At 48.4% G+C, this 12654-nt stretch overlaps 1 protein-coding gene across 3 annotated transcripts in view; it reads right to left on the minus strand.

Annotated features, from left to right (window-relative positions):
- Nucleotides 1-12654, minus strand: part of Rnf144a (ring finger protein 144A) — a 100885-nt gene that overhangs the window by 76993 nt on the left and 11238 nt on the right. The window contains exons 1-2 of one of the 3 annotated variants that reach the window (XM_047523227.1): nucleotides 11396-12125; nucleotides 2088-2283 (exon numbers count right to left, since the gene is read on the minus strand). In XM_047523227.1, coding sequence (XP_047379183.1) covers nucleotides 2088-2283; nucleotides 11396-11536 — 337 coding nt within the window. In that variant the 5' untranslated portion in view covers nucleotides 11537-12125. Of the gene's footprint in view, nucleotides 1-2087; nucleotides 2284-11395; nucleotides 12148-12654 lie in introns of those variants that run through there. The other 2 variants (XM_047523228.1, XM_047523229.1) reach the window with 2 other exon arrangements.

Here is a 12654-nt window from a genome sequence, read left to right on the forward strand (position 1 = left end):
GGCCCAGGCGCCACTGTCCTCCTGCCTAAGGTGCTGGCTCCTCGCGCACCACCTCAGTCCCGGCTGTGAGGAGTGTCCTCTCTCACCTGCACACTGACAGCCCCAGGCTCTCTCCGCTTGGCCAAAGGACCAACCAAGTCCCGATGTAGGCTGCGCCTTTAACTCCCCAGCTGGCTGTCGGGGAGGACACGACGCCCTGCGTGGGGACTTCCCATCTGTAGCCACAGGCTCCGGTGAGCTTCCTGCCTCTTGTTTGCAAAGCTAGGGTCCTGCCTTCACTGTGGCACTCTGTCGGTGACGTTGCTGCTCACTGCACAGAGGAAAGCTGAGCAACAGCAGGACCTTGCCTCCCAGTGCCACCTACAGGGTCACTCTCGTGCCTCTCCTGAAGCCAGTCACTCGCCCGCCCACAGGCCGACCCCCGCCTGTGCGAGACAGGGCTTCGCCGGCCTCTGTGCTGCTGAACCGCTCAACCACTCCCCCCAGCCCAGGTTGAGTGCTTCCGACTAACACTGATCCTCCTGACCGGGTCCCACCCCATCCCAGCGCGACTGTGCCCTTCCTCCCCCAGCTTGCCAGTCAAAGTGCCTCACACCTGCCGACCTTCACTCCAGCTCCGCCCACTGGCCCCGCCTCCCAGTCAGGCTTGTGCGGCCACAGCCACCAGACAAAACAACGTCCCCTCCAACACCACCAGTGACCCCGATGGCACCATCCGAGTGTCCACGTCCTCACCTCCCTGGGCCAGGGGCACCTGGACACAGCTCCTCACACCCTCCATTTGGAAATGACTCCAAGTGACTTCCAAGAAGCCACAGCCTTGCTTCCCTTACCTCTGGCTGGTCCCTCTCAGTGTCCTCCACTGGCTTGGCCTCCCCCCTGCTCCCCAGGAAGCTTGAATGTCACAAGGCCACTCTTTAAACTCCTCTGTCCTTGGGACCTTCTGATCTTATTCCTTCAAATTCCAACCACTGGCCAGACTCCCTTTCCACCTGCAGCACAGACGGTCCTCTGGCCATCGGCTCTGGGGAAACTGCCCACATGGCAGCTCCACTGGGTGTCCTGTGAGCTCCTCAGTCTCAACATGCTCCAAACCCATCCGCCAGTTGCTTTTTGTGCCCAGACCTTCTCGAGCCACAGCCTTTCCCATCTCGGTAGGTTCCGACTCTGGCTGGTCACTCGAGCTCAACCGCTTGGCATTATTACCAAGTTCCTCGTTTTCTGACACTGGGGACCACACTGCGAGACCATCACAGGAATCTGTCTTCAGAGCATTTCCAGACAGAGACCACTTTGTTCACTTCCACAGTCACCAAGGCGCGCACGGCCATTGTCCTGCCTGGGTTGCCACAGTACCTCCTACGGCCTCTGAGATGGTCTCCTGATCCTACTCCTGTCCCGACCCCTGCATGCAGTGTGTTCCCAGCCCAGAGGCCAGAATGAGACTACTAAGGTGGAATGCAGATTCCCTTCCTCCTCTGATTAGAACCCCACTCACATTTTCCATCTTGAAACCCATAATTCCCCTCGCGGTGGCCAAGCCGGACTTGCCAGGTTGCTGCGATCTCACCTACCTACCTACCTCGGCGCTCTCTCTGCTGCTCGCCATCTCTCTGCGACTGTCCCAGCATCCTGTCCTCCACTCACACCTCGGGCTGCACCGGCCCCGTCAGAGCAGGCACTCGTCCCACTTGGAGCAGAGCCAGGCACACTTGGGCGCTCAAGCCACACGTTCTCACTGAATCAATGAGCCCAGGAGACTCTGGGTACCTCACTGCGCTTCGAGTCTGCTTCCTGTCTCCAGTGTGAGATGAGCAGCATCAGTCTCACCTGCTTGTTATGAATGGCGAAGAAGGACTCACGGAAATCTTTGCAAAGCACAAGTTCTACAACCCCTTAACGTATTGAGGACAGTCCTCAAGGTTCACTCTGGGGGACACGCTAGGAAATTGCCTACATACTGCTATGTAAGACGGATAGAAAAATCCACCCAGGCAGGCCCATCCTCTTTCCCAACAATGGCTGAGAGTCCACTCGGAAGAGCAACCAAAGGTTTCCACGCCTTCATTTCCCAAACCCAAAGTTACCTGTGAGAAGTCCAGGGGAGGAGCACAGTGCCTTGGGGCCAGGTCCTGGTGTCCTGCTGTGTGTACCTGCATTCAGCAGGCTCCTCTCTCCTGCTGGGTGCCCACAGGGGAGGCAGGAGAAGAGCTCTGGTCCTAGAGGTCCCTGCAGACCAGGAGGCTGGGCTCTGGGAGTCAGACTTGGCAGGGAGTGAGGTACCTGGGAAGACAGAGAAGGGCAGGTGGTCAGGAGGTACACAGCAAGCCTGGCATGGCCGTCTCCCTGGCATCCCGCCTCACACCGCCATGTCCAGAAGGAAGGCTGGGCATGACCATTAGAAATCTTATCACACCCGCATCTGTAAAGCACAACAGGGAAGTGGAGAAAGAACAGAGGTTACTGAGTAAAAACAAATCCCACCACGAGGCCGACAGATCAATCCACCAACGCACACCGTTCTCAGAACACAAATCACCCTGTGTCCCCTCCCGTCCCCTGCTTTCCTTCGGCACCAAGCCTTGTCCCAGTGGTTCTCCTACAGGGAGGCTTCTGGTTCACAGGGGGTCTGACTTCCAGGTCCACCTGTAGGAAAAACCTCTAAATAGTGTATAATAAACGAAAAGAGAAGTACAATGGTACCATCTACTTAATGACAAATGAGGCAAAACAGGACCAGAAGAACGTGAAAGAGAAGAACTGAGGAAAGACAGTGGTAGAACAGGCAAAACAAGATGCTTTCACAAGAGACACGCTTTAGAACAGCACCAAAACCAGTAAGAGAATCACAAACGAATTTAACAAAGGCTGCGAGTGGTGGCACGTGTCTGTAATCCTCACAACTCAGCGGCAGAGGCAGGAGGATCACAAGTTCAAGGCCAGCCTCAGCCACTTAGCAAGACTCTGTCTTGAAATAAAAAGAAAAGGGGGGCCAGGTATGTAGCTCAGTAGCAAAGCATCCCTGGGTTAAATCCCCAGTACCAAAAAGGAAAAAAGAAAAAAAAAATTAACAAAAGACTTGTAAGACTTGTACAATGAAAACTACAAGAACATCACTAAAAAAAATTTTTTAAAAGTCTTAAATAGAAAGATGTCTCACATTCACAGACAGGAAGTTGTAATATTGTTAAGATAGCAACACCTCCAAAATTGATTAAAAATTAATATTCAATGTAATCTCCAATAAAATTTCTTCTTACTTTTTTTGCAAAAATTGACTAGCTGATTCTAAAATTCATTCAGAGATCCAAGAAACCCTGAATAGCCAAAAGAAACTTGAGAAGCAAAACAAAGTTGCTAGACTTACACTTCCTACCATCAGATCTTACTCTGAAGTTACCACCAGACAATGTAACAGCAGCATGAATACATAGGTTGATAAATTAGAATTGGCAACCAGAAACAAACTCATATGTTTGTGGTTAACTGATTTTTCACAAGAGTGCCATGATATTTCAATGGCTAAATGATAGTTTTTTTCAACTAATGGTGTTCAAAAACTAAATCTAGATGCAAGAATTATACTTTACATAAAGTTAACTACAAATGATTCTAAAACTAAATGTTAAACTAGAGCTTATAAAACGCTCAGAAGAACACAAGAATAAATCTTCAACATCTTCGCTAAACCAATAGCATCTTGGGTATGGAACCAAAGGCAGAAACAACAGGACAAAAGACAGATATAAAGGACTTTCCCAAAGTTAAAAAAAAGTTTGCATGTCAAAGGTCACATCAAGAAAGTGAAAAGACAACCCACACTATGGGAGAAGATCTTTTGAAGTTATATATCCAATAAGGGACTTGTATCCAGAATACTTAAAGAATCCTCCCAATAAAAAGATAACCCAGAAGGATTTAAATAAACATTTCTCCAAAGACAAAACTCAAATGGCCAAAAAACACAAGAAGAGATATCAATACTCAACCTAATTATTGCTGTAGGGAAATGCAAATCCAAACCTCAGTGAGATGCTACTTCATACCCACAAGCGAGAAGACAGACAGGACGCAAGCAGGCAAGGAGGCGAGAGCTCAGACCTTACGCACACTGCATGCCAATGGTAGGTGGAGCCACTGCTTTCAGAATGGTTCCCTACTTCTTCAGAGTATTATCCACAGAGTGGCCACATGACTCAGGAACTGCACACGCAGGTATATACCAGCCACGGCAGCAGAAGACGTAGCTCCACACAAAAACTTATTCACGAATATACACAGCATCATTGTTCACAATAGGCAAAAAGTGAAAACAACCCACATGTCCATCTACTGGTCAATGTGTAAAATAAAATGTGGCGTGTCCAACCGTGGACGCAGCCACAGAACGGACTGCAGTACACATCCATGCTACAAGATCAGTCTTGAAAATACTGTACTGACGGAAAGAAATCAGACGCAGAAGGCCACATGTAGAATGAAATCAGGCTTACGAAGTAAGAACTACCCACAGAGGCAGGAGGTAAATTACTGGTGTGCAGAGGCTTGGGGTCTGGGAGAGGAATGGGGGCAGGGGTTTCGGTGGCTACTGAACTATTTGGCAATTAGCATGATTTACAAAACTCCGAATACGCTACAAAGCACTGAAAAGTATACTTACAGTGGGGACTTTTATCCTATGTAAATTATACCTCGATGAAATCATATTTAAAGAGAACCTACTGGAACAAAACTAAAGGGTAAGGCAAGATAACAAGAGAATTTCCCAAGTTTTCGCTCTTCTCAAAGTCTAGCCTTGCTCCTCGGGATTGCTACTCCAGCATCTGAACTCTGCTTATTTTTAGGCCTTTCTCATCAGGAAGCAAAGAACAATGTCCATGGCCTCTACTTCCCCCCCGGCCTGGCAGCACCTTCCCAGCCTCTGCAAAGTCAGAGAGAAAGGCCTGAGGCATCCGTGTGGACGGAAGACACATCCTGCTGGACAGACCCGCATGTGGTCCTGGTGCCCTCCTTCCTGGCTGCCCTCCACGCAGCCTGAGAGCGCTAATGTTCCTGCAGTGCCGTGGGCAGGCTGCTGAGGGTGAGAGCTTCAGAGTGACCGGCCCTCCAGACACCTGCTGGCCCTGTGCAGAGCAGCCCTCCGCCCACTGACAGCCCACTGCTCTGTCCCGAGCGCTTCCAGACACCTATTCCAGAAAACATCCACTACGCTCTGTGTCTATTTTCCTTCTTCGCTTGGCAATAAATCCTGACCTTCAGACAAAAGACAATACATTCCCTCCTGCTCCACGTTCCTGCCATTTTCCCAGGCAGTCTGCAAATAGGATCATAACCTCCGCAGGAAGGAGAGCGCCCTGCTCGGCTGGTGCGCCAGCAGTCAGAGCCCTCGGAAAGCACTGGGCAAAGCTCTGTGAAAGAGAGCGTGCCCTCCGAGCTCTGCCCAGGAGGCGCTGGGAGCCCTGAGCTCCTACTCGGTGGCTGGAAGGTGGCAAAGCCCTGGCCCCACCCTTCCCAGGCCACTGCCACACAGCTGGCTTCCATCTGCACTGCGCCGGCACAGCCACGAGGCACAGCTGTGAAGGGCGGCAGCATTTTGCTCGGCCATCTGTCGCGTGTGTTTCTAATGTACAGCCTCCAACCTCAGGCATGCCTCTTGGAGCCAAGGACTGCTCCTCCTAGATCTGCGGACGAGCAGGCAGCCCCTCGCCCTGTATTTCCCAACAAGCCCTGAAGGCTTCCACACCTGCTTCTGCAGAACACAAAGAATGCACGTGGGGACTAAGTTCCTCAACCCGCTCCTGCACCCGACCACGTGCAGAGATGCTGGGAGGAGGGTGCAGAGTGGAATGAGCCCCTGCTCTCGAGTGCAGACAGCAAAGCAGCCCTTCATGAAATTTAAAACACAAAACAAAACACTACGGTTTGGACAGGCATGGTGGCACATGCCGATAATCCCAGTGGCTTGGGAATCTAAGGCAGGACAGTCATAAGTTCAAAGCCAGCCTCAGCAACTTAGGACCTACGCAACTTAGTGAGATGCTATTTTAAGTAAAAAATAAGGGCTAGGGATGTGGCTCAGTGGTTGTTCACCTGTCTGTCCCGTGAAGTACAAGGAGAGGCTTCTCACTTCCTGTGTGCTCCTGGGACAACACCAATATAATTAATTCACTCCTTCACATAAGCGTGGACTCCTTCAAATTAGGAACAAAAGACTCAAAGGTTTAAAATAACTGAGAAAGCCAGTGTGATGCAAAACATATAAAGAAATTATCTTATGAGCATCAACATATAACAGGGTCCTGTTAGTGAGTTACATATAAGATTCCTCCTTGTTAGATAAACGCAGTATCTAAGAACAGTTGGAATCATTAAAATAACAAGGCATATGAGAAATAAAACAGAAGAAAGAATAGAGACAACCACTGGAACCGTGGAGATTGTTAAAGTCTCAGTGCACACGTGCGCACGCACACACACACACACACACCACACACATACACACCATCAGTTAGGGATAAGAGAAACAATAAAAGAAAACCAGGTAAAAGAGGAGGTACCATTTTCTTAGGTTGGTCTTCAAGGCCTCTGATATTTTAAGGAGACCTGAGTGAAAGGAGGAAGTTGGACAGAAGGACACATGGAGAAAACCTCGCTCGGCAAAGTGGTCCTGGCTGGACCTAAGGGATCAGTAGGGAGGTGGTGAGAAGGAAAAAAGCCAGATGGGTTTTGAAGGTAGTTGCAAAAGCAATTGACTTTAAGAAGGATGGAAGGAAGGGAGAGAGAGAGGGAGGGAGGAAGGAAGGAAGGGAGGGAGGTAGGTTAGGGTAGGGAAAAGATGCTTCCAGTTCTGGGTCTCAGCTATTATGTGAACCCAGCTGTCAAAGGCTGGGGTACCTCTCAAGCCCACAGTACAAATACGGGAACCTAGTTGATGGCAGGCGTGGGGCTCCTGGGGCTGATCTAGATGCAGACTGGGGAGCCCTCAGTGTCTATGCTGTACAGTCAGGAGACCCCACGAGCTCCCAAGTAGGGGTCAGAAGGAAAGGACAGCAGTGATCTGAAGACAAAGTCTCAGGGCCTCCAATGTCAAGACACAGGTGTACACAGGGCCTGATCAATGGCGAGTGGCAGGAATCAACCTGGAGAGTGACCGTTCCAGAACCTAAGGGAACAGAGCAGGTTGCAGAGCCTGCCTGCAGGAAGGAGCCTGAGAGGCTCTAGTCAAACACAGCAGGTCTGAGGGTTTCTCTCCAGCAACATTTATCTGCTAGGGGGCAGGTGCTGAGTAGGAGGAAGCTGGATTCAGCCAAAGCTGGGGCTTTTCCAGGTGATGATGAAAGTAGGAAAAAGGACAATATTCCATAAAGGAGAGTAAGGCCAGCAAGATGGCTAGGGACACTGAGAGGGAAGAGGGGCCACAGGTATTTTTAGAGGGGTGGAAAGATCAGGTACAATAGGAAGTCAGTTGCAAGGAGAGGTGGGGTCACAGAGAAGGAGGCAAATGTCCTGATGTCAGAATCTGAGGTCTTTCACAAGAGTGGGCTGGACAGGGAGATACGGAGAGAGAAATAGAGGGTCTTGGTGTTAAAGGGATCTGCTGTGGGGGTGCAGACTTGGGTAAGGTAGGAGCAGTAAGAAAAATAGTGAGTCAGCTGATAAACTCCTCAGCCAACAAGAAGGAGACCTGGAAGGCGTGGAGAAGACTCAGACAAGGAGGCAGCCAGGGAGGTCTGAGGACTCAGCTCAGAGCCTCTGCAAGGGAAAAACAGGAGAGCCACTTAAGAGCCCACAACAGAGGACAAGTTGAATAAGTGACGTGGCGGCGTCCACACACGTGAAGAACAGGCTGGTCCTGTGTGTGCTGGCATGAAGAGATGTCTCAGACACACACACAGACCACAGCGTGCAGCACACACCATTTACACAGCACGATGGCATTCGTGAGCACAGTGAGACCGGCACAACTTCTGGAAGATTGCACAGGGCAGCAAACCAAGTGGTGGTCGCTGCATCAGACGACAGGGAGTTTTATTTACCTTCGCTTTGCTTTTCAGACGTTTTCCTCACTTTCTGCATTTATAACTTGAAGTTTTCAGAGGCTGAAATGCACGGCATAGCCTACTTTACCAGTAAGTTTTCACACACTGAGAAAAATCATTTCCTTTGTCTCACAAAGGATCACATAGGCTAAGTACAACATATTGCAAAGTCTAAATTAAAATTCCACAAAAAGATGCCATTTCTTTGCATTTCCAGCTCTCTGAAGCAAATCTGTAGAGCTGGGCCTGCTCAGAAATCCACAGGACTCAGAGCTGGGGGCTCTTCCTTTTCCTTCCTCACCGGGTCATTTTCTCCTGGTAAATGGACACTCCGTGCTCACCTGCTCACCTGCTATCACTGTGAAATGCTGCTCGCAAGGTGACACCATGACACAAGAAATCTACAGCTCTCTCTCTACTTCTCCCACAAGCTCTCCATCTCCAAGTGCATGATTTTTCAGGTGCTACCGCGCTTCCAAGTGAATATTTCAAAATAAAAACAAACACACAGTGTCGCTCTCTGTAGTTACGCTCATGCAGACGCCCAGTGGAGCTTCCCAGGCATGGTCTGCTTGACTTGGGTATGAATGGCGGTCTTGTCCAGCTTCAATAAAGCACCTCTCTGTTCACAGGCAGGGTGTACCCTAGTGCGGCTCCCCGGGAAACGGGGCCCCACAGTCGCCCCTTCAGAGCTGCCTCGCAGAGTCACTTCTCATTTGCCTCCTGGGGGAAGATAAAGGACTCTTCAGCAAAGAAGAGATCTGTCGAGTTACAGCTACGAGCAAGCTCATTGGCTCACTGGTTATCCATTAATTAAATGAGGGAGTTTTTTTTTTTTTTTTTTTTTTTAAATTCTCTGTTGTGATAAAAGGCATTTGGCTAATTCTAGCCATCTCTCCTAATTCTAAGAAATTACTCATAAAAATAAAGCCAATTCTTAGGCTTGAAACTGCTCACAAAGAACCAATTGATTTACCCAACTGGATACTGAATTAAGCACAAAATAAGAAGCTTGTTTTGGTAGAGGCATTACCCCAGGAAAAAAAAACAGTTTGTTTAGAATGGTGAGGGAAAACACACACTAACTATAAAGAACTCACAAAACAACTCCCTTGACTAACTCTGAAAAGGAATAAGGTAGATTTATGTGTGCTGTTAAGTGGGGGAATTTTTCCCAAATAGCAAAACACACTGTTTTCTATCTAAAGAGCGTGTGGCAGGAGGAGGAGTGGGGGATTTGACACTGAAGAACTCATACCTAAGCGTGTGGCAGTTAACACGCGCCTCTGGTTCAGAAGACCTAAGGCCAGGGCAGAAGGAGGCCGCCTTGCACTGTTAGATTTTTGTACTAATAAATTTTTAATGTATTATATGTATTTTTAAATCCAAGTTAAATCCATTGAGCATAAAATTAACTATTTTAAACTTAAGTCAGAAGTATTTAGCACATTTTAACAATGTCATGCAGTCAGCAACATTAACTTGTTCCAGAACATTCTGATCACCTCAAAAAGCCCCTTGCCCTGTAAGCAGTCACCCTCCAGGCCCTCCTTCCCAGGGCAGCACCCGGCAGCCTGATTCCACGTTGGTAGTTCCACCTCTCCTGGATCTTTCACTTCAATGGAGTCATACAATATCTGACCTTTTATGTCTGGCTTCTTTTTCAGTTCATTTTTTCAAAATCAAAAGTTTAAATAAAATATTTCTTGAAAAAAATCCATCAAAGTCATTCATCACATTTTGTTAAAAAATGTTTGAATGCCTGACAGTGTAAATCAATTTCATCATGTTCCATGGATGACAGAAGATGAAAGTATCCATGCAAAGAGAATCGAGAAAATCATTTCCTGCCTAATAGGGCAAAACGTTATCAGTCAACAAAGCATTCTGAGTTCCCAGCATACACCAAAGTGCGTGAGCAATTTACATGAAACAGGATGTTAGATTTGAAAGCTGGAAGAAGGGAATAGAGTGTTCGCTAAGGTCACTGTGGGTTAGAAAGTCAAGTCCCAGAACCATAAACTGTCCAGCCTCACAGGCAGGTGTGGACGCCCAGGGTCAGGCTGAGCCCTCTGCACCACCACTGCCCGAACCTCACAAGGCTATAACTGAACATGTGGGAAGGGTGCAGAACGGCACAGGTGGGTCTAAAACTGTGAAGGTGGGGACCTAAGACTTCAGCTTCAATACACGAAGAGGCAAGAAGTCTTTCCACTGTCCCCACAAGAACAGGCTAGACAAACAGAAAATCAGCCACTTCCTAGGCCCTTCAGAAAACTGAGGTCCCAGTTCAAACCCACACTCCAAAACCGGGAGAAAAAGGAGAAACCAGAGTCAGAGGCACAGCTATCCACACCAGAGGATGGAGGGAGGGCTGCAGGTGCTCTGTCCTAAGGCTCACTTGCTATGTAGTCTGGTGGCACAGGGTTTCTTAATAGTAGACCGAAGTTTAAAAATGCATATTGCAAACTCTAGGCCATCATCAAAAACTGTTTAAAAATGTATAATTGGTAGCATAATAGAGTAAATAAGATGAGATCACATAAGTCATTCAATCAGAGAAGTCAAAGAGGGAAAAAAGAGATGAAATAAAGAGAAAAGAGCTACAAATGTAGGATGTATTGGTTGTACCATAGTCATAATCACTTTAAACATAAATGGTCTAAATACATCAGTTTAAAGATGTGGATTTTCAGAGTGGATTTTAAAAAAATAAAATAAAGACTAGCTGGGCATGGTAGTACATATCCATAATCCCAGTGGCTCTGGAGGCTGAGGCAAGAGGATCACAGCTTCCAAGCCAGCCTCAGCAACTTATGAGGCTGTAAGCAACCTAGTGAGACCCTGACTCAAAATAAAATAAATACATAAACAAAAAGGGTTGGGGATGAGACTCAGTGGTTAAGTGCCCCCTGGGTTCGATCCCTGGTACATATATTAAAAAAAAAAAAAAAAAAAAAAAGTTATGTGTAGTCTACAAAAAACCTACTTTAAATACAAAGATTCCAGCTAAAAGTAAAAGGATAACAAAAGATGTACATGCTAATACCAATAGAAAGAAAGCTGGAGAAGCTAGGTTAATTTCAGACAAAGCAGAGTTCAAAACAGAAAACTCATCAGGAACAAAGAAAGACCATTACAAAATAATAAAGGGGTCGATTTTCCAAGAAGACATAAAAATTCCTAACATGGACCCTCCCTACAACGAGGCATTCAAATTCATGAGGCAAAACTGACACAATGGGAGGGGAGACAGAACAGTTTGCTGTTGAATAATTGTAGATTTTAACACCTCTCCATCAGAAATGGTGGGTCTGGCAGGCAGAAAATGAGTGAGGACAGCACCAACAACCAACCTCATCTGCTCCATCAAGGACATCCCATCCAACAACAGCACTCCACGCCTCCTCGGCTCCTGTGACCCTGGGCCACAGCACACACCTAACACAGAAGTGCCAAGCAGGCCTTCGCCTCACAATGCGCGTCACCAACGGCATGGAAAGCTGAAGCCTGGCACCTCCGCAGCAGGGGGCCGCTCCCGTTCTCACTCAGTTTACTGCAAAGCAACAATTCAGACAAAAAACCAGAGGACGGAGGAGCAGGCAAGGTTCCACTCAGCGAGTCTATCTTTAATTGAAAACGAGGGGAAACTAGCAGCCCAGAAGGGTCGAAGTCTCCCCCTTTCTGTTCCCTTGCTCTGCGGTGCTCGGGCTGCTCTCAGGGCGTCTGGGCAGGAGCTCTTCCACCAAGTTCCAAGCCCAGCCCGGACACTTTCCCGTTTTTGTGGGCAGGAAGGGCAATCTTTGATTCAGCCAGCGAAGTGTCTTCCAGGGGAAGGCTGAAGTCCTCGGCAGTGCCGTCCCTCTCAGTGCCCACAGCCCATTTTCCATCGCCTCCCACCTCCCCACCAGGCAACTCTGGGGGCTATTTGCTGATTCCTTCTGGCAAGTCTTCAAATCCTTCTTCAAATCTTCGTAGACACGATCTCCATAATCATTAGACGAATCAGAAGAGCCCTTTCAAAAATGTAACCCTGGAACTGCTCTCGTTTTATAGATGAACATGGGGGAACGTTTGCAGAGGGGTTAGAGGTCTTTGTACAAGTCCCAGTGGGGCCGGAAGCCCTGGGCAAGAGTCCTAGAACCCGTCCCTTGGCCTCCTGGGCACAGCTGAGCACAGACGCCCTATCGGGTGCGTGCTCCCTCGGGCTCACTGCCATTCCCAATGGCCCTGGAACTGTCTGCAGGGCAGGAGGGGAGGGGCTGACCTTGGCAGCATGCACCCCTGGCAGCAGGGCCTGGGCTTTCTCGCTGTGTCTCATTTAAAATGGCCAAACTTCTTCCTTGTTTATTAATTGTTTCTCTTTTGGTCACTGTGTGCAAATGTCCACTTGAGATATAGGGTTTATCTGAGAAACTATACCACGGCTGCCTATGAAACAAAATCTGTGTGTGGGCACTGGGGGAAGTTAAACTTCACATGCAAACATGCTTCATGCTAGACTGCACTGTGCAACCAACTCCAGACGGCACTCAGCATCAAGTGAGGGACTGATGCCAGCCCCCCCAGGGCAGCAAGGTCCACGAGTGTGCAGGTCTCCCACAGACGATGTCAC

Source organism: Sciurus carolinensis, chromosome 13, assembly GCF_902686445.1.
Source record: "Sciurus carolinensis chromosome 13, mSciCar1.2, whole genome shotgun sequence".
NCBI classification, from domain to species: domain Eukaryota; kingdom Metazoa; phylum Chordata; class Mammalia; order Rodentia; family Sciuridae; genus Sciurus; species Sciurus carolinensis.